The 21,773-nt window shown below is 50.4% G+C and overlaps 1 protein-coding gene across 1 annotated transcript in view; it reads left to right on the plus strand.

Moving 5' to 3' along the window:
• The first annotated feature begins 321 nt into the window (after positions 1-321).
• Positions 322-21,773, plus strand: part of COL15A1 (collagen type XV alpha 1 chain) — a 103,069-nt gene continuing 81,617 nt past the window's right edge. The window contains exons 1-2 of the mRNA XM_080820787.1: positions 322-521; positions 625-710. Of these exons, the coding sequence (XP_080676913.1) occupies positions 511-521; positions 625-710 (97 nt within the window). The 5' untranslated portion in view covers positions 322-510. The remainder of the gene's footprint in view (positions 522-624; positions 711-21,773) is intronic.

Here is a 21,773-nt window from a genome sequence, read left to right on the forward strand (position 1 = left end):
CATCCGTCATTGAAGGAAATCACAGTGACTCCAGCCTCCCTGGGCGGTGGAGAGAATTCCATTGGCCCATGAAAGGAGAGCGCGTCGTCTGCGGGGCAGCCCCGACTGGGACAGACGTTAGGGCGGAGGGGAGCCAGAGCCCCGCATACCCAGAGGAGCGCGTGTGGGGGGCTTTTCTCGAAGGTTACATAAGGCCGTTCCGGCGGCGGCCGCGGCCGGGGGCGCGCGTCCGTCGAAGTGGGGAGAGGGGTGTGGGGACGGCGGCGGCGGCGGCGGGGACCCTCGGGGCGTGAGTGCGGCGCCGCTGGCCGAGGTGGGCGCGGCACGGCGCGCGGGCGAGCGCAGGGCGCGGCGGAGTCGGGTTTCAGAGCGCGGGTGACTCAGGGGAGCAACGAGGCTGCCCGCCGCCACCGCTGCCCAGCGCCGCCTTTGTTCGCCGCAGGAAGGGCGAGCGGCGGCCAGCGCGCAGCCGGGCGCACAGTGCCTTCGGGGGCTCGGCAGGCCTGCGAGATGGCGCCAAGGTAGGACTCGCTTCCCCGCGCCCCGGCCCCTCGGCCCCTCGGCCCCTCAGCCCCTCGGCCCTCCCGCCCGCCTCACCTTCTCGTCCCCCGCCACCTCTTGCAGGAGGAACGCGCGCTGCTGGCGCCTGCTCTTGCTGCTTTCGATCTCCGCGCTTCTCCCCCCTGTCTCCCGGACCCGCTCCGCGACAGGTAAGCGACCCGGCCTGAGGGTGGCACCGTCTGCCCCAGCACCCTCCGGGGAAGTTGGTTTTGGCGGCGGGCGTGCCTGCGGTGCGCTCCTCATTCCTGGACATAAAAGGGAGTCCTCGCCGCGCGGTGCGCACTGGCGGTCCCGCAGCTTCCCCGGGCGGTGCAGAGGATGCGAGGGGCGAGCGGGAGTCCCTCACCCGCAGGGCCGGTGGTGCACGGTCCGGCTACTGTGGAGCTAAGCGCGGCCCCCCGGATCGTGGGCACAGAGAGACATTGGAAGCACAGTGACAGCGCCAGCGGCTCCGCGGGGACAGTTAGCTCCAGCTCACCGAGCGCCCGCGTGCAGGTCGTGCGTGCTGGCTGGTTCATTGTAAGGGCAGGTCTGGTGCCCTCTCTGGACACAGGTGCGGGAGCGTGACCACCAGCAGGGACACCTGGCGCCTTTGCCGCGCAAGAAATAACGGGACTGAATTACCTCGATGTTTAACTTAGTCCTGAGTTACCAAGGCCAGTCCCCCATCCATCGCGGGGAGTGGTGCCATGGGTGATGAGAAGAGCTGGGGGTGGAGGAGAGCCAGGGATCTGGTCTCTTCGGTTCCCCGAGCCTCGGTTTCCCCACCAGAACCCAGAGGCGGGTGGATGACTGGTAGGGTCTGAGTTAAAACTGATTTTGGTGGGGGGGGGGGTGCCTGGGTGGCTCAGTGGGTTAAGCCTCTGCCTTCGGCTCAGGTCATGATCCCAGGGTCCTGGGATCGAGCCTCACAACAGGCTCTCTGCTCAGCAAGGAGCCTGCTTCCCCCCCACCCCGTCTGCCTCTCTGCCTACTTGTGATGTGTGTGTGTATGTGTGTGTGTGTGAGAGAGAGATAAAATCTTTTTTAAAAAATGTAATACAACAAACTGAGGGTTAAAATAAATAAATAAATAAAATCGATTTTGGTTGAAGTGTGTGTTCAGGCTGTCTGGGCTTGAATTGTGGCTGAGTTAGGTGACCCAGCTCAGGACAATGAATTTCATGTCTCTGTGCCTCTGTTTACAATAAAGGGCAATAATTAGACCACCTGCCCTCCCAGGGATGCTGCGAAGATTTAAAGAGGTATTAGAAATGATATGCTTTCCACACTGTGACCCATACTAGGCACAAAGTAAGTGATAGAACTTTGGGGTTGATCCTTGAAACAAATGTGTGAGCAAACAATGCAGTCTGAGAGAGGCTTAGGAGTGGCCTGTCCCAAAGGCAGGATTTGAGCCCAGCTCCCTGGGCTCCCGTCCTTGCTCCCTCAGCTCTTTCTCCTTGCTGTGTTGTTGGGGAACTATGTTGGCCCAGCGGTAGCCTCCCACCCCTTTTTAATTTAGAAAATCAGTACTTAGCCTCAATAGAAGAAGTGTGTGAGAAGGGGGAATCAACCTCCTTCCCTGGGTGGCCTGGGTTAACTCTTTGTGTGCCAGAGGAAGCCTCAGACAGCCTAGACCATTGTCTCCTTGGGAGCAAGACCTAAATTCAAAGACCACTTTTTCCTGCCCGAGCCTCCAGCCTGGCATTTCTTGCAGATCAAAGGGCAGCTGGAGCACAGCTTTGGCTTCTGAGCACCATGGCCCATGTCGAAACATTGCAATTTTCACGTGCTAGAAGGTACTGCTGGCTCAGCAGCAGAGGGCAGCTTCATGTTTCGTGGTCTTTGTGAATTTTGCTATAACCCCCACTTCCAAAAAGGAAGAAGATTCTGGGAAAAGAGACTTTGGTGTTTTTATTTCTTCTCCTGTGTTTGGAGGCTGGACTCCTTGATGTCAAGTCCGTTGTTAGAAACAACACAGAGGAAGTCCTGTTCCCATCCATAACGTAAAAAGGAAGTGCCAGGAAGCCCTCAGGAGCCAAAAAGGGCAACGAAAGGGCCATTTGCAACTGATGGGTACTAGGCATCCCTCGGAGCCTCTGCAGAGACTCTTCCCAGACACGTGAAATATCCTCCTGCAAACCAAATTTTGCATGCACTTTAATCAAGCCAACACTTAAAACAAACCGCTTTATATTTTCAGGCAGAGGTGTGAGCAGGTCTGAGTTACCTTCATCCAGTCCTCAGAATCACTGCAGGAGGCATGGACCAGGACTGTTATTATCTTTGTGCTTTAATAAGGAAACCAAGGCCCAAAGTCTCAAGGCTTCCTATCTCCTGAGGGTTTTCTGGCCTGTCCTATTTAAAGAGACCCTTGTCAATGGGACCCTGTCCCCCACACCGATCCTTGTGCCCCTAACACATCATAGCCGAGCCAATAAAGTTACAGTGCCATTGGGATACCTCTCTTTTAGCAGATAGGGAAGTGGTTTGGGGGACGGGGCAGTGGTTCCACAGGTAATTTGTTCCTGCTAATAAAATCCTGATAGATGCAACTTACTTAGTTTTCTTTAAACTGTTTTACCATGAGATTTAACACCCATGCAGAAAAGTGCACACAGAAAGTATAGTCTAATGATTTATCATAGATCAAACATCCATATAACCCAGGTCAAGAAATAGGATGGGGGCGCCTGGGTGGCTCAGTGGATTAAAGCTCCTGCCTTCAGCTCAGGTCATGATCCCAGAGTCCTGGGATAGAGCCCTGAGCCCCACATTGGGCTCTCTGCTCAGGGGGGAGGCTGCTCCCCACTCAACCCCCGCACCTGCCTCTCTGCCTACTTATGATCTCTGGCTGTCAAATAAATACATAAAATCTTAAAAAAAAAAAAGAAAGAAACAGGATAGCCCCAGATGTTCTCTTTCACCCCTTGGATGTAATTATTCCCTCCCTGCCCTCAGAGGTCACCATCACCTTGACTTTTATGGTGATTGCTTCCTTACTTTTTAGAAATAACTGTAGTACCTAAGCATGTATCCCCAAAGTCTACAGTTCCATTTGACTTGAGTTTGAACTTTACACATGGTATCTTTCACTGAATATTAAGTTTTGAGATTCATTTACGCTATTGTATGTGGCTGTAGTGAATTCATCTTTGTCGCTGTATCATTTCCCACTGTATTAATATGCTGTACATTATCTGTCCATTTTTCTCCAACAGGCTTTGGGGCATTTCCATGTTGGCAGATAGAGCGATGTGTTTCTGAACATTCTCATACATGTGTCTCGGTGCACAGGGGCACGTATTCCTGTTGGTTCCGTGTCTAGGGGCCGAGTGCTGGGTAACGGGGTGTGCCGCTGAGGCCGAACAGACAATGCCAGCCCCGAGGCACATGGTGACCCGCCTGGTGTAAGAGCTCCCACTTCTTCAAATCCCCAGCAGCACTTGGTCTTGTCGCTGGGCTGAATTTTGGCCCTTCTAATGAGTACATTGTAGAATCTTACTATAGTCTTTTTTTCTTCTTCAAAATTTAATGTATTTATTTGACAGAGAGAGAGAGACAGAGAGACAGTGAGAGAGGGAGCACAAGCAGGGGGAGTGGGAGAGGGAGAAACAGGTTTCCCACTGAGCAGGGAAGCCAATGCAGGGCTCAATCCCAGGACCCTGGGATCATGACCCGAGCCAAAGACAGGTGCTTAATAACTGAGCCGCCCAGGGGCCCCTAGAATCTTACTCTAGTCTTAATTTATGTTTTCCTGATTTTCAAGTTGTTTGCCTTTCCATATCTTTTTTTGGATCTCTGGTTATCTTCTCTGACTTTTTTTACTGAGGTGAAATTCACATAATGTGAAACTAGCCACTTTCGTGTGTATGGTTTGGTGGCAGTCCGTACATTCATATTGTGGCACAGCTGTTTCCTGTCTAGTTGCAAAATGTTTTCATCACTCCAAAGAGTGAAAAGTCTTATTTCTATTAAGTGGTCCCTGGCCATTTTCCCCAGGCTCACCCGACCAGCACTAAGCAACCACTGATTTGCTTTGTGTCTCTATGGATATGCCTGTTCTATTTCACATAAATGGCATCATATAACTTGGGTCTTTTGTGTCTGGCTTCTTTCATGTAGCATGATATCATTGAGAGACATCCATGTGTAGCGTGTGTTGGGACTTCATTGCCTTTTTTTTTTTTAAATTTTTTAATTTACTTATTTGTCAGAGAGAGAGAGGGAGAGAGAGTGAGGGAGCAGAGGCAGAGGGAGAAGCAGGCTCTCCGCCAAGCAAGGAGCCCGATGTGGGACTCGATCCCAGGACGCCAGGATCATGACCTGAGCCGAAGGCAGCGGCTTAACCCACTGAGCCACCCAGGTGCCCTCATTGCTTTTTATGGCTGTGTAATATTCCACTGAATGGATATACCACATTCATTTAGCCATTCTTCCATCAATGGGGACATTTGCGTTGTCTCCTCCTTTTAGCTATCATGGATAGTGCTGTTAGAAACATTTGTGTACAAGAATTTGAATACTTGTTTTAATTATTTTGGGTATATACCTAGTAAAACTGCTGGGTGATGTGGTCACCACCCAGCTCAGGCTTTGTAAAGATTCCCAAATCTTTCCACAGTGGCCGCACCATTCCACAGTCCTCCCAGCAGCGTACGAGCCTCTGATTTTTCCACATCCTTGCCAACGCTTATTTTTTTCCATTTTTTAATTACGGTTATCTTAGTGGGTCTGAAGTGGTCCCTTCTTGTTGTTTTGATTTGTGTTTCTGTAATGACTAATGACGTCGAGCATCTTCTCACGGGCTTTTTGGCCATCTGCAGATCTTGGAGGCAAATCTGAATGCTAATCAGAGCCAGTTTGGGATTCTCCTCTAACCATCTCACTCTCGCTCATGGCCATCTGATGTGCTTTCCTGAAGGAGAGAGGAGTGGGGAAGGGTAACACCTGAGATGTCCTGTCCCTGGCCTCCTGCCTCCCCTGGGGCATGGCCTGTAGTGAGCTACTGTTGCTTACACACCATTGGAAGTTGTGATGAAGATAAATGATGGTAGTGTTTTCATTACTGGATAAACTTTTTGGGTTTATAGAAAGTGGGGAATGCCCGTGGGGGCCTCCTGTGCTGCCTGTGTGTTTTTATGACAGAGCTCCGGCTGAGAACTGGCCACGGATCCACTCACAGCTTCCCATGTCGTCTTGGGGTTTTGTAGTCTCTTTGACTTAGCACAAGATGTGACCTCCTCTCTCCATCTAGAGACTGCCTTGCCCTCTGTTTCTCTTGAAGGCCTAATGCTACCTACCAGTTTACATGGCACCCTTGTAGAGGCATCTTGCCAGATAAGCTTTCTCATCACGGAACTCCCCACGGCCTTCATCTGTCTCTCCCGGCGCCACCCACTGTCCCCCTTCGCCCCCACCAGTGTCAGTATGTTTGTCTCCCTTTTCCGTGGGAGCCCTTTGATGGTGTGGGTCATGCCTCGTTTGTCCAGAGTTGGCCACTTGGACTTCAGCTGTTTTGTCATTATTAGGAACAGTGCTGCTGGGACCATCTTCTGACAAATGGCCTTTGTTTTCCTTTTGGATTTTTTTTTTTTTTGACTATATTATCCTAAACAGAAGTGCCCATCAACGAACAGAAGTGGTTGGATAGTTCTTCTGTATTTAGATGGATCTGTCTTAGATACAAATTTAATCATTCTCCTTCTTACTTTAATTGCTCTCACTGGGTTCTTACTGTACCTCAGAGGGGGTCATGCTTCTTGCTGCAGAGGGCCCTTTGTGGCCTCCCAGTCTTTCCAGTCACACAGAGCCCCTACTGAGTTGGGCTCACACCAAACCACTTCTAGCTGGTGGAATAAGATAAGCAATGACTCATCTTTGTGTCTCTGCCCAGGCTGGTTGCTCTTTGAGACTACCTTTCTCCTCGTGCCCCTGACAGCCCCCCATTCATCCTTTACCCATTCTCCTTGGGAAGCCCTCCTCCACCAAGCAGGTGGGGTGTCGTTCCTCTGGGCTGGCACTAACCCATTCCTCAGTCACAGGGCTTCTCAGATGGCTGGTGACCACTGATGAAATCACTGATGAAGTCTGCCTTCCCTACTACACAGGAATCTCCAAGAGGCAGGGACTGGGCCTTTCCAACTCTGAATCCTAGAACCTAGCCCAGGGCCTGGAATGAGGGTACATTATTGGGACTTTCAGTTTTTTTTTTCCTTTGGTAGCTTTAATAACTAGTTAGAAATTTATGCTAATGTCATTTTGCTCTTTATCTTTTTTTTATTATATGTAATTGCGTAACAATTTGTTGTCTAGCTTATCCCCATTCATCTTATTCCTGATGGCCTCCATTTTGTCAAAAGTTGTACATTTATCTTTTCTTTTCTTGCTAAATATTGAGTTTATTTTCAAGGTTTCTTTGAATGTCTGCAGCTTGATCTGCTTAAAATGGACTGTAAATTAGGTTAATTACATAGATTATGTAGTGTGTAATCCGAAGTCAGTTTTTTTTCAAAGTGGTACCCAGGATTCCCCAAAATACTAGTTAGATGTGAGTGATTTATCCATCACTATGTTGCTTCTGGTTACCATGTAATTTTTTTCTTTTTTTTTTTAAGATTTTATTTATTTATCTGATAGAGTGAGAGATCACAAGTAGGCAGAGAAGCAGGCAGACAGAGAGAGAGGGGAAAGTAGGCTCCCTGCTAAGCAGAGAGCCAGATGTGGGGCTTGATCCCAGGACCCTTAGATCATGACCTGAGCTGAAGGCAGAGGCTTAACGCACTGAGCCACCCAGGTACCCCTAACATTTTTTCTTAAATGATAGAAATTTTTTTCTCAAATCTCTACTGTTGATCCCTTCTTGTGTGTATGTGTGTGTGTGTGTGTGTGTTTTTAAAATCTCACTTGGTCTTGATAATTACTGCATTCTAATATGTTTTAGAATCTGGTAAGGAAAGTCACCCCTGTCTCATTCATTAGGCCATACACTTTTTTAGTACACATTGATGTATCACAGACTTTTCTCATGATATGATTTTGTAGTGGGAGTGTTGAAGTGGTGGTGGGTGGGTGAGGGTTATCAAAAGGGAGGAAATCTTACAATAAGATTCAGCCGAAGACACTAATGTGCAATAAGGAGAATGGATGAGCAAATAAGGTTTCAAAGCCAGAGCAGCAGATCATGGGGCCTGAGATACTACTGTTGGCACAGAGCCCAGGGGAGCAGAGATGCATCAGAAGTGTTGGGAGGAGCGGGTTTGCTGACTGATCACCTTCCTCTGCTCCACCCCAATTCAAGAGAGAGAAAGTCTAGGGTTAGAGCAGAACCTGGAAGAAGATCCAGACCTATTATTGGGAAAGCTTTAATGAGGGAGGTATGAGACTGGGGTTAACTAATGAGTGCATCCCACCTGTTATCCCCATCAGAACTCAACTCAGCCCAACCTAATCTAATACAACCCAACCCAACCCAAACCAATTTTATCCAGTCCAATTCATTTTGCACTTGTTGTATGACATGGATGACTTGAAGGATTGGACAGGGAAGAAAACTCCTCTAGGGATCTTAGTCTCTCTTTCAAATGAGCAGGACCCCTGACTTCAGATATTAGGAGGGCCTCTTCCTGGTTTTGAGGGAGCTTGGCTAGAGTCTGATTTGCAGGGGGCAGCCTTGCCTTCAACGTCTCCAGGAGTCACCCTTCCATCACTGAGGACTTGCATGGGGCCCAGCTTTAAATCCCCTCTACCGCCAGGAGGGCTTTTTCAACAAGTCTTTCTACAAAGTGAACATCTGTTGAAGTCTTTGAAAAACTGCCATGTTCTGTGTTCTGGTTACTATATAGATATATCTGTATTTTTATATATATAATATTTATATATAATATTTTTATATATTTATATTTATAGATATAGATATAGAGATATATTTATAGATATATAGATTTCTGTCTTCTCCCCATATTTCCTAACTGCCTGATCTCACAGAGGCCCTCTGGGATGTGTGGTTGGTGTCCAAGAAGATGCACTGGTCCAAGCGTTCATATCCTAGAACGACTCAGAGCTCAGTAGTAGAGACCAGTGGGCAGCCGCTGACTTAACTGCTAGGGAGCCTATCATGTGTGTCCTAATGCAGGTGCAGGTGAGCCTCTGCCTTACCAGAGTAGGGATGTCTGTTTCCACCAGCAGATGGGATGGCAGGGGGAGGGAAACGGGTTTTGAAAGAGGAGCTTTATTTTTTCAATTACACTAAAAAATTGATAGTCAAAGTAATAGTCAGTGTAAAGATCTGGAGGGTGGAGGAGTTTACAAAGGCTACATATTGTCTCATGACTCAGAGATAAATGCTGCCAACATTTAGTGGACAATTTTTCAAAGTTATTTGCCTTAATGTGCATATATGTTATAAAGAGAATAGCTCATTCTGTACATTGCATTTCATTGCTTGGCATTTTTCCCCCCTTAATAGTCATCTAAACACTTCCTCTGGAGCATTAAATATTGTTCTCTAACATCCTTTGTAATTGAAATAGTATTTCATTGCATGTATGTCCCATAATTAAACTAGTCCCCTTTTATGCAGTTAGACGGTTTCTGGTTGTTCGCTACTATAAACATTATCGTGATGACCCCATTCTTGTAGTTCTGTATTTGACCCTTTCCCCAGTTATTCCTTAGCACAAATTCCTGAAGCAAATTGTTGGCTCTAGTGCATGCCCATTTTTAAAGCTTCTGTTGCATTCTTTGGGAAGGCACTAGTGATTTCTCCTCCTCCCCACAGCAGCACACAAGAGGAGCTCAGCCGGCCTTTATCCGCTGCTGCTACTTCTCTAATCCAAAGGGAGATGGGGCATCTGGGTGGCTCAGACCGTTAAGCCTCTGCCTTCAGCTCAGGTCTCAATCTCAGGATCCTAGGATCGAGCCCTGTGTATTAGGCTCCCTGCTCAGCAAGGAGTCTGCTTCTCCCTCTTCTCTGCCCTCTTCCTCTGTCTTCCCCTACCCCCACCCTGTGCTCTCTCTCTCACTCTCTCTGTCTCAGATAAATAAATAAAATCTTAAATAAAACAAAACAAAAGAGAAAAGTGACAGCAGGGGGAGGGACAGTGCTGCATCACTGCCCCATATTTCCCTTAGTTGAACGGAGTCGTGAATCCTTCCTCCCTTTGCCCTTCCTGCTTTGTTCATTCATTCTGCACATGTCCTATAAGGGCTGGACGAGAAGAGGGTCTTTCTGGAAATTGGAATTCCAGGAGTCAGGTCATAAGGACCTTGGTGGTTCTTAACCTTGGCTGTACCTTAGAATCACGTGGAGATTCCAAACGAACATGATGCCCAGCCTTCCCCACTTCCAGGATGCTGGACCCATCCAGGGTGAGTTTGAGCCACTGGCAGGTTTTAAAACCTCCTGGTGTGATTCTGGGGTGCAGCCAGGATTGAGAACAACTGGTGCAGCCTGAAGGCCTCCTTTCCGACGTGGCGATCCCGAGTCCCAGAGAGGAAAGTACCAGCCCGTGGTTGCAACACAGAGGAGGGGCACGGCTGGCACTGGATCCCAGAGGGAGCTTCAGGGGGCATAGTTCAGGCAGATGAGCCCTGGGAGCCTGGGTCTTTGGTTCAGATCTCAGCTCTGCCGCTTCGCACTGAGTGACCTCTCTCTGCCTTACCTTCCGTAGCTATACATTGGGCCAATAATTCCTACTCAGAAGATTAAGGAGGTAAGCATCGGGCCTGTAATTGGTGACTGTTCAGTACCTCCTTCCTTCCCTGTTCCCACATCACTGCGGGTTCCCCGAGGGCAGGAAACCTATTTTATTTATCCATGTTTCCTTAGCATCTGACATGGCACCAAACGGACACAATGAGCACTTGAATCCATTAATGAATGAATCATTCAAAGCCTGAGACTGTGGAGATCTGAGTGAAAACCCAGCATTATGAACCCTTGACCTTAGCAAAATCTGTGTATGTCCGCTGCCCTGCTGGGAGACCACCCGCAGCCATCCGCTGTGACAGAGGGTGCTGGGACCAGAATGGGGGGTGTGGCAGGGACCTGGATATAATAGATAGGTCAGGATAGAGTACATGTCACCAGAAGAAAATGAAGGTAGGCTTTTCAGGTGCTGGGAAGTTGTAACGATTCTAGAATAGAAGTCCAGAGAGCCTAAATGCTGGCGGACAAACTGAACTTCAATTCATGCCGTTTCTACAGCATCACACCCAAAACTCCACTGGGCCCTCCAAGTGCTTCTCCCCTCTCAGCCCTGCATCTTAGCAATAGGCTTCTTCCATCTTTATTTTCAGCACGTAGGTCTGTCTCCTGCCACCCTTCGGTGTGTCCTCCAACTGTGGCCCACAGTAGTCTAGCTTCTTGCTGCTCAGATGTGGTCCAAGGACCAGCAGCAGCAGCAGCAGCAGCAGCATCTCCGGTCCCAGCCACAGACCCAGTAAATCAGAATGTGCATTGTAACAAGCTCCCTGGCGATGTGCGTGCACGTTAGAGCTTGAGCAACGCTGTAACACCAACTCTGATCCTGTTACCCCAGCTTCAAACCCTTTGTCATCTTCCCATGCTAACCACCCATGGATGGTGGTCATGGCCCTCCAAAGGTGTCCACGTCTTAATCTCCAGAGCCAGTGAATACGTATGGTGTAGGAGAAGTAAGGTTGTAGATGGAATTTAGGTTGTTGATCAGCTGATCTTAAAAGAAGTTCCTGGAAAAAAGAGCGTCCTGGAAGATGCTCGTGGGCCCAGCATAATCACAAGGGTCCTTAAGAGTAGAAGCAGGGGCAGGAGAGGAGGTCAGTAAGATGCAACATGGGAAGAACTTGACTGGCCTTCTTTGCTGATGCTGATGATGCAGGAAGGGACCATGAGCCAAGGAACACAGGTGGCCTCTAGAAGCTGGAAAAGGCAAGAAATGGATTTTCCCTTCAAGCTTCTGGAAGAGAGCCCGGGTCTGTTGATACCTTACTTTTTTTTTTTTTTTTAAATTTTATTTATTCATGTGTCAGAGAGAGGGAGTGTGCACACAAGCAGGGGGAGTGGGAGACAGGGGGAGAGGGAGAAGCAGGCTCCCTGCTAAGCAGAGAGCCCTGTGTGGGACTCGATTCCAGGACCCTGGGATCATGACCTGAGCTGAAGGCAGACACTTAACTGACTGAGCCACCCAGATGTCCTGAGATCTTACTTTTTATCCAGTAAGACCTGGGTTGGACTTCTGACCTAAAGAACTGTAAGATTATAAATTTTTGTTTTTCTTTTTTGATGTAAGTCAAATTTGTGGTGACTTGTTACAGCAGCTATAGACGACAATGACAACACTACTTAGCATGGCATTTGAGACCCCTGACATCCCACCAAGGTGCTGTTCTGGCCTTGTGTCCCAGAATATCCCTCCTCACAGCCTGAGCTCAAACTGCACATTGGAATCTGGGAGAGGGCCACCTCGAGCGTCTAAACTGGGGACCTTTTCCATACCCCAGCACCTAGCACCATGCCTGGCCCCTGGTAGGTACTCAGGCAATGCTTCTGAAATGAACAACCCGGTGGAAACCTGCTACATTCAGGTGACCCTCAGCCATGGAGGGGCTCCCCTATCTTCAGGAGGCACAGATGGCAATGATGGGGTGAGGCGCAGTAGACACCTGCCCAGTGGCTCAACTTTGATGTTCCCCTGTTCTTCCTTTGTCTCGAATTGATCTCTGCCTCTTTGGAGGCCCCAGTTTCCCATCTGAGAAGTGAAGGTGAACCCTAAAAGCACTGTTAGCAGGAACATTCTAGCATGCCCGAGTTCAGTCTGGCCAGATGCTGTGGCCCTCGGAGGGCAGTGACTGAACTCCGCAGCTCTTAGCCCTGTCCATCCAGTTGCCAGGCAGATGCCTCACTGCACCCCCGTCTACAAGGCAGGATACAAAACTGTCCTCGACAACCGTGCATTTGGCACAAAACGGAGACCACAGCTGCCCTCTCCCCCGTCTAGTTAAAATGCCAAATTACTCAGTCTCCCACGGAAAGAAGAAAAAGGGGGGGGGGGTAGAAACTCTTTCTCATTGCGGAGTTTTTCCATGTGACACATTTTCTAATTTTACTTCAGGTTTAACTGTCTAGAGTAGATGGCTCCGTTTCAGGGTCTCCCCCTCTTCTTTTAGAATGTAAACTTCCAGTTGAAGAAATGGAATGTTTTTGCTTGTTTCATATTTGCAAGTGCGGGCTGATACCAAATTACAGCTGAATGTCTTCGTTTTTTCCGCCGGGGAAATTCTCTGAAATGCCCAGCACTAGCTTAGCAGTCTGATTTCCTCGATGCTGGGCCTGGCTGTGGGAGCTTGACTGAGTCACTGCCACTCCGGGACTCAATGTTGGTGCTGGAGCAAGGCAGGACAAGGCAGCCCTTTGGAGACAGCTGTCCGTGGAGACTGTACAGCTGGACTGGAAGGAGCGGTTGGTGGGCCCCATTTCTAAGAGTCGTTCTGTTTGAGACTCCTTCGGAACGGTGTGCACCTGACTTTATGTCCGCTGCCGGCTCTGGCTCTGCATTGTGGCCCCAGTGTGTGGAGGGGCTGAGAAATTGTTAGTACATGGAAAGAGCACTGCTGCTTTGTTGGATCTGCCCACCCACCACCCTGGCGTCAGGGCTGTGTCGTGTCCTAATGGACTGTAGTAGCAGTTCCCTTGATGGTGGGACCTCCATGTCTCTGTTCCCAAACATGCCCTGCAGCTCATGGAAACACAGGTCCCATCACATCACGCCCCCTCTTAGAACACTTCTGTGCTTTCCATTACACCTTAAATTCCACTCTCTTTGGGCCAGAGCTCAAGGCTGCTTGTCCCCTCCCATCCCTCCTCATGCCCTGGCTCTAGCCACGCCGAACTGCTTGCTGGGCTCTGAATTTCACAGTATGTTCCCTTCACCCAGCCTTCGCTCGTGTGTGCCTCCCTGCAGGCTGGGATACTCTCTCTGCCCTACTGAAATCTTCGTTTGCCTTTCCTCCTCTATAGACTTACTATTCAAACTGGTCCCTGAACCAGCCCATGGGCATCAGCTGGGAGCTTGCTAGAAATGCAGAGTCCCAGGTCAGCATCACCCACGCCCCTTGGGGATGCGGGTTTTCGTGCATGGCCTTTGTAGCATGGTGGTTAAGGGTCTGGGCTGTGGGGGCACACAGAACTGGTTCAGTTCCAGGCTCTGCACATACTGGCTGGTAATTTTGGATGACTTACTAATCCTCTTCTAGCCTCGGTTTCCTCGTTTATAGAATGGGAGATAATAATCGTGCCCATCTCAGAGTTCTTGTGATGAGGCCGTGGGCTCATGTCCCCATAGCTCTTAGCACAATGATTGTACCTGCTTCAGTCCATCAGGGCTCAGAATTCCTCTGCAGGTCCATTTCGCCAAGGATGAGGAGGACTGGAACAAGGTCATTCAGCTTTGGAATCATTGACCTTCTAGTGGAGTGAATGTAAAAAGTCATACTCTGCTGTGGGAAAAGTGAAATACAGCTAAATGAGGACTTTGCAGGGGCAGGTAGGTGGGTGGGATAGAATTAATCCCAAAGTTTCTCAGTAGACTTTGCCATTCTGCCTGTTATACCTGGTAGGTCTGTCTTTCTTTAGAGAGAGAAAGAGAGGGGGAGGGGCAGAGAGAGAGAGAGAGAATCCTAAGCAGGTTCCAAGCCCAGCACAGAGCCCAACTCGGGGCTCCATCCCACAACCCTGAGATCATGACCTGAGCCCAAAACAAGAGTTAAACACTTAACCGACAGAGCCACACAGGTGCCTCAGGCTTTTCGTTCATTCATTTGTTCACTCATGGTTACTGAATAAATATTCATTAACTGCCTGCTTGGTACAAGGCAATGTGGTATGTCTTGGCAGCAAATGATGAACAAGAGAGACATGGTTCCCGCCCTTGAGGGAGCCTACAATCTATGGGGGACAAAGACACTAAATAAATAATTGTAAAAAAAAAAAAAACAACCTAAATAATTGTATGTGGTGAGCAAATGTTATGAAGAGGTACAGGGAGTTCTGAAAGCACAGCCCTGGCCATTCTGATCAGCACTGGAGAGTCAGAAAAGTCTCCATGAGGAGTGACATTGAAGGTGAGATGTGAGGGGTAAATCGATTTAGCCAAGAAAGGGGGTGGGTCTGAGGGGTTGGAAGAGAAATGGAATGTTCCAGATCAAGGGAGCAGAATAAAGAAACGGTGGAAACAACAGCATGTAGGTGTGGGAGGGGAGGCTGTGGGGAGTCTCAGGTAAAAACAGAACCTCCATCCAGGAGCTGCTTTCCCAAGCCTGGCCCTAGGTGAGCATCCTGGCTTCCTTCTGTCCCATGGGTCCCTTGCAGTGCTCATAGCCCAGAATCCATGGGCTGGGGGCCTCCAGGTCCTGCCTTCCGCCCTCCTTGTACCGCTACTTGCGAAGAATGAATTGCTTCAGGGAGGAAGTACAGGGTCTCCACCTCTGTGTTGCTCCAGAGCAGTGCATTGGAGAGGTAGCAGCAAAATTTTGGTACCATTTTGGTAGTACCAAAAATGGTAGGGGAGCGGGGCTCAGTGAGAGCCACCCAGAGCCTGTGACCCCGGCATCACCAAGAGGCCATGAATGTCACAGGGGGAAAGAGTTCTAAGACTCGCCCTCTGCAGTGAGACTGTAGTTGGTCTTGGCTTTGAAAAGCTTCTTCCTGTCTATGAAACGAAGGGGTTAGACCAGCTCTCAGGCCCATCCAGATCTGATGCTCTTATTTTGACATTTGTCTCTCTCTGGATCTCAGTACTCAGAAGGTGTGTCCATAAACACGATGCAGAAATCTCTTGCCAGGGAACAGAAGCAAGATCCTGGGGCTCATAACTCTGGGGGGAAGCTTTTAGATGTGTTTACACAGGAGAACAACTTCTTTAGAAATGGTGGGGTAGGGATGATGCTTTACCTCCTCCCGTCCGGGCCGTCCCTTTGGAGACCTCACCTTGGCTGTGCTCCTGGCTCCTGGCTGGGTGACCGTTGGCACAGAGTCACGTTGTTTATTTCCCACATCCATGTTACTCAGAAGCTGGTAACTTGGCTGGGGGTGGGGAGTCCAGTGATGACTGGGGAACAATTAAGAACATTTTATACTAAAAGGAACAGCACACATATATTACGGAGCAGGATGCAAAAGTTGAGTGCTTTTAGAGTTAAAGCAAGAGGCTTTCGTTAAGTCTCTGAGCTCTGGGGGCTCTTCGTGTAGACCCAGATCCTCAGGCACAGGGTCCCCTCTCCCTGATGGCAGGATGCATAAGTGGAGATGATGTTATATATAGATTTGAGGTCCCCAACTTGTAGGAGAGGTTCAGAATCATGGCAATGGATGCCAGAACTCACTCTTGTATAAACATTTTCTCCACCTGCAGATACCTAATGCACTTGTATGTGGAAGGGATTCACTCTTTGTTGTTGTTGACAAGATGGAGATCATTGCTTTCTATAGCTCTTGTACTAGAACTGTCCATGCCCTAAGGGGAGGAACTTGTCTGTCACAGCTGGATCCCCAGCACCTCTAATAAGCAGACAGCAGGTGCTCTGCAAATGCCGGTTGAGTGAGTAGATGTGTATGTGTGTTCATGGCTATGAGAAGCTTTCCCTCTCAATCTGCATTTACCTTTCCAGGAATGAGCGTGTGGGGCCGCATTAGCATGGCAAGGTTGAGTGGAATGTGAGAAATGCTGCCCATGTGTGTGCAGGCGGGGGACTGGCCAGTCCCACTCAAGTTCAGGGTTTCTAAGAACCGCCCTTTGGAGGCAGCCTCCTCCCCATGTGGTCCGTGCCACAGTGGATCCTGTGGGAGAAGGCACAGAACCACTGTTTGTGCACCTTGGAGAGCTGGGTTCCTAGGGCATCCCTCGCAAAGGACCTGGAGGTCCCCCAAACACTTTGCCTCCATCAAAACCCCCTGGGAACCTTGGGGACCCCGAACATGTGGGGCTTTCAGGATCATCTATTCTAGTTCTAAATTACAGACAGAAAGATGGGAGCCACATAGCTGGCCTACAAGAAGCCTGGATCTGGGTCTTCTGATGTCCAGGTGGGGGCATTGCCCCACTGAGAACTCCCCCAGCGCCGCGTGACTGTAAATGCATGGTTGGTCTGTCCCACCCCTGGAGACGTGGGAAGAGAGGCAAGGGCAGGCATTCACAGACACTGAGGTCCCTTTTGTGTATGGCAGCCTGTGGTTAGTACTGAGCTTTGGAAACATCAGATAGACTTCAAATCCCAGTTCTTTCTTTTCTGAGCGATGTGTCTCGGGCAAGATCACTCAGAAGGAGGGATGGTTTCCTCTCCTGGATGTGGGACTGGGGTGGGCAGAGGTCCCACCTCTGGGACTGTGTGAGGCATTCAGCAAGTGATGCTAGGGGAGTGCTTGGAGAGAGCCAGGAGCAACAGGCCTTCAGTGGATGGGAGGTTTTCCTAAACCAGGGACCTCACGCTGCTGCACCAGCGGCATCGCTGGCCTCATCCTTGCAGATTCTGACCAGGGTGGCCGCCGGGCATCAGTGTTCGAAAGCCCGCAGTGGTGGTACTGCCAGGGATGCTCAGTCCTAGACCACACAGACCATGAAGACCGGTGCCTCTCCAAGACTAGCAGTGCCAGGCACGTGGTGGTTGGTGCTTGATACTATTTGTGAGTGAGTGAATGGGTGGATGGATGAATGAGTGAACAAACGGAGGGAGGGCGTGGTTGGCACCTGATGTTGCCCTATGCCACCCCCCAGAGAGCTGGCTCTGGCCATGTGTATGCCCATATAAGGAAACTAATGCTCAGAAATGTCAGAGGACTGGCCCAAGGTCGCCGGTTGGTAAGTGGTGGAGCAAAGATTTGCATGCAGGTCTGTCTGGTGCCGAATCCCCCATCCTTTCCCCTGCACCCGTGGGGTGACACTGGCCCTCCTGGGATTCCCTCGACGTCACCCTCAGTTTTAGGGTTCCAGGTAGGGGCATCTCCGGGGTAGTCATCATGGAATTTCTGCCCCCCCTCGCTCTGGTCACCACCCCACTCTCCCTCCGGCAACATGTGGGGACCGTCGAGCTGTACTTTCATCTAGATTAAACAAGAGTCAGCCTGTTGCAAAATATGACTTTAGGGTCACCATCTGTTCCAGCTGTTTACTGAGACTCAAATCCCACTGCAGAGCCGAACGGGCTCCAGTGTCCAGCAGGGAGCCAGTCTCTGCGCCATCGAGCGGGCCAGTCTGTAGGAAGAAGCAGTGTGTTTGGTGACAGCTGTCAGCAGGTGGCTTAGGGGTTTTTTCCCTGCCTGCCCATCAGCACCCAAGTCATTGCATGTGTGGACCGCGGGCCCCCACCACAGGCACAAAGACATTTGAGCCCACATTGGGCCTCTACTGTGTGCCGAGCACTGGCTGAGGTGCTTTCCCACATGGCGCCTTCTCTAGGGTTTCGGGGGAGAGTGTCCTGGAGACTAGATGGCCATGGGAACATGCCATCTTGGGTGACTCACATCATCAATCTGGGCCCTGGTTTTCTCGTCCTGGGGACACGGGACTGGTGTTTCCCCGAGGTCCTCCCCAGCTCTGAAGGCCTCCACCGGGCTTGCTCTGCGTGGGTGAGATTTCACGGGCCTGCCGAAGCCGTGAGCTCACTCTGCCCGGCGGCTTCTCCGCCCTGGCTCAGTTCACACCAGCTCGTCTGCTGGGACGCCCCGGGCTGCTCCCACGGCAGCTTGGTTTGCCCGAGGCAGAGCCACATGCCAAGTGCCCTGAGAGGCTGCAGGAAAGTATGTCTCCGGCTGTTGCCAGCCTACCGCCTTCACTCTGCATTCCAGTTCCCCAGTTCCACCCTCTCTTTGGCAGGGGAGGGAAGGGACCCGGCTGCCAGGGGCAGCCACTCGGGGTGAGGTGGGGATGCCTCCTAAAATGGTCAGCAGTGGCTTTCCTCAGAAGCCTGCTGAGGCTCCCCGTGGCCTGTTGGATACACTTCGGTCTCCTTGGCTCTCAAGCCTTTCTGCAATCTGGTTCCTGTCTCCTATGTGCAAAAGTGGTGTGACTAGAAAGAGCTGGGGAGGACCTCAGGTGACCCCCTGTGAGTCCCAGCCACCTGCTCACCAGCCCTGGGGCTTTCGTCTGCAAAATGAGATAGCGGCAGTCCCCACCCGGCCAAATTGTCCTGGGATTAATGAGCTACTGCATACTCACTTTGACACTTCTATGTCTGTATTTCCCCGGATTTGTAATTTTCTCCTTGCTGCTCTAATGCAGGAAGTTATCTAAGGGGCCCGGGTGCTGCTCCCCCAGAACCACGCACATACCCCTTATTTTCTTTACAGTGGGGTCACCTGTGCTGTGCTCACTCTACCACGTTCACCTGTGCAAAGCCTTCCAGTTCAGGCCACCTGTAGCAGGGCTCTGTGTTGGTGTCTTGTCCCCTCTACTAAGCTGAGAGCTACTTGGGGACCAGACACTGCATCCTCTCCATCTCCCGGAGTCTACCCCAGAGCCAAGTTTGGACGAGGTCAGCCATGGGACGCTGGTTGTAGGCAAGGCCAGAATCCTCGACAGGGACCAGGATAGAGTAAAGGAAAGATCCCTCCAGGATCTGTTCTCCCCTTGTGGCTGCATTGGAGCTGGGGTAATGTAAGTGATGGCTGAATCGAGGCAGGTGATAGCAACTCTTTGAGAGACTTTACTGACCAGGTAGTGTCACCCGTGCCAAAAAATTCAAGATTGAGGAGTGAGGATATGCCTCACTTAGAGAAAAGACTTAGCTCCAGAATTGTTAAGGCTTCCAAGCTCCTCCCACCACTTGATGCCCCTCCCACCCTTGTTTCTTGGGTGAGGGTGGGGGATGCAGCCAGGAGCAGGAATCTTTCCCTTCTCCCCCCAGGACCTGGAGGGCTGGCCTGTCCCATCCCATCCCACTTGTCCGGTGGCCCCAGCTCATGTCTGATACCCAGACAGGCTATGAGCAACTTCTCCGAGGCCTCCAGCGAAACTTCAGACTCTAACAGTATGTCAGGGAGAAGGGCAGTTGCTCACATCTTCCTCGTTTCAGAGAGGGGGGACATGGGGGCGGCTGGAATCTAGTCTGAAGTCTGAGAGGCCAGTGTGTTTAAGGGAGGCACTCCCAACTCGGTCAGTGGGTGAGAGCCAAAGGCTGGAATTTTGCAGAAGATTGGTCATTCAAAGCCGTCTTGCTTAAGGGTCAGCCAAAAGGATGGAAGACTGCAGCCCTCACAAAAGTTAACATCAAGCCTTTGTAATATTATAATAATAATATTCTATTATATCTCGACAGCGGGGATCCGATGAGAGCTGGGCTATTAGGTACCTATTGAGCTGATGGTACTGGTGGGATTACAGTGACAACAGTTGACATTCATTAGAATTCTTTTGACTGATGACAATAAATAGGAACTATTAGGGCAGGTCTGCAGTCACTCTTGTCCAGAATCTACCGAGCTCGTTCATTCACTCACATGTGTGTTATTTTCCGTCCATCCATCTGTCCATCCACCCATGCTCAGCTTTCACTTACCCCAGGCAAGGTCCCATGCTAGAGGGGTGGGTGAAGTTGGAAGATACAGAAATGAAGCCAGAACATGATGTCTGTACACTGAAAGGCTCATAAGCCAGTGAGAGACACAGGCAAGTAAACATAATAACAGAGTAGTGAGAAATTGGAGCTTCCTGGGAAACTCACCCAGGGAGGATTTCTTGGCAAGATGGGGTGACTCATTTGTAGTCATCTAGAACGAGTGGGCCCTGAGGCCCAGATTCCCAGTGTGGCTGAAGTGGACTTCTCTGGGTGTCTTCAGGCCCCCTAAACCGAGTGCAGGGCAAGGGCAAGCTGGGGGAGGCAAGAGAAGTAGCTATGGCCATCCCCTCTGGAAGGCATGGGCTCCTTCTGCTCAGGACAGGCTTTCCCTGGGGAATAGCTCCCTTGGAGGCCATCAGCTTACTCCTGGCTGCAGAACCCTCAGCCGACAAGCCCAGGTCCTTGGGTTGGGCCTCCCAAGCCTCCCTATATCTGCTTATCTCCAGCCTGGGGCCCCTTGGCCACCTCACTACAGGGCCTGAGGCTCTCCTATTGTCAATCAGTGGGATCTAGTCACTCAGGGGACTCAACATTCCATTGTCCTGTCTAGGAAGTCGCTAATTTGTAGCTCATCACTGCGGGCTGGACTCCTGACAAATCCTATGCCTGGGCCCCAGCCCTGCAACAGACTTCTCCATTGCTGGGTGTCTGCTCACATCTCCTTCTGCCTGGTTCTCCACCACTGGCCTCTGTTCTGGCCTTGGGCCATAACCTCAGCCTCCATCAGCACTGTGTATGACAGGTATCACCAACTTGAGGGTGATGGTCCCCGGGAGGACTAGTCCAAACACACACGCTGGCCTTTGCTGCAGAGTTTCTGAGTCATTAGGTCCGGAGGAGAGCCTGAGGATTTGTAGCTCTGGGTTCCCAGGTGATGCTGCTGCTGCTGGCTCAGGAACCACACTTTGAGAACCATCAGGGCCATGGGTGAGCAGATGGGCTATGGGGCGTGAACCCAGGCTCTCTGGGTTCAGATCTTGTCTCTGTCACTTACCATCTGTGCGAACCCATGCCTCTACACTTCAGTCTCCTCATCTATAATCCAGGCTGCCGTGAGCACCGAATGACCCAGTCCAGGTCCCACCTGGCACACAGTAAGCATTCAGCGACTGTGTTCGTCTCCCTGGCCCAAATACTACAGTTGGGGTGCTTCAAACAACAGAAATTTATTCTTGTACAGTTCTGGAGGCAAGAAATCCAAAATCAAAGTGTTGGCAGGGCCACTCCCCCTCTGGAGGCCCGAGGGGAGGGTCCTTCCTGGCCGCCTCCAGCTTCTGCTGGCTGCTGGCATTCCTTGACTTGCGGCAGCCTCCCTCCAGGCTCTGCCTCCATGGTCACAGCGTCTCCTCCTTTTCGTCTGTCCGAACTTCCCCCATGTGTTTCTTTAAGGACACTTGTCATTGGATTTAAGGCACACCTGGATAATCTAGAATGATCTCTTCATTTCAAGATCCTTAAATACATCTGCCAGTAAATTTAAATATATCTGCAAAAGACCTTTCTTCCAAATAAGGTCTCATTCACAGGTTCTGGGGACTAGGACGTGGACGAGCGCGTGCAGACTTGTCTTTGGAGAGCCATCATTTCACCCACTGCAGTGGACATGGTCATTATTATTACTATTTAGTAGTTGTTTCTTCCAA

The sequence above is a fragment of the Martes martes genome, assembly GCF_963455335.1.
Source record: "Martes martes genome assembly, chromosome: 12".
In the NCBI taxonomy this organism is placed as follows: domain Eukaryota; kingdom Metazoa; phylum Chordata; class Mammalia; order Carnivora; family Mustelidae; genus Martes; species Martes martes.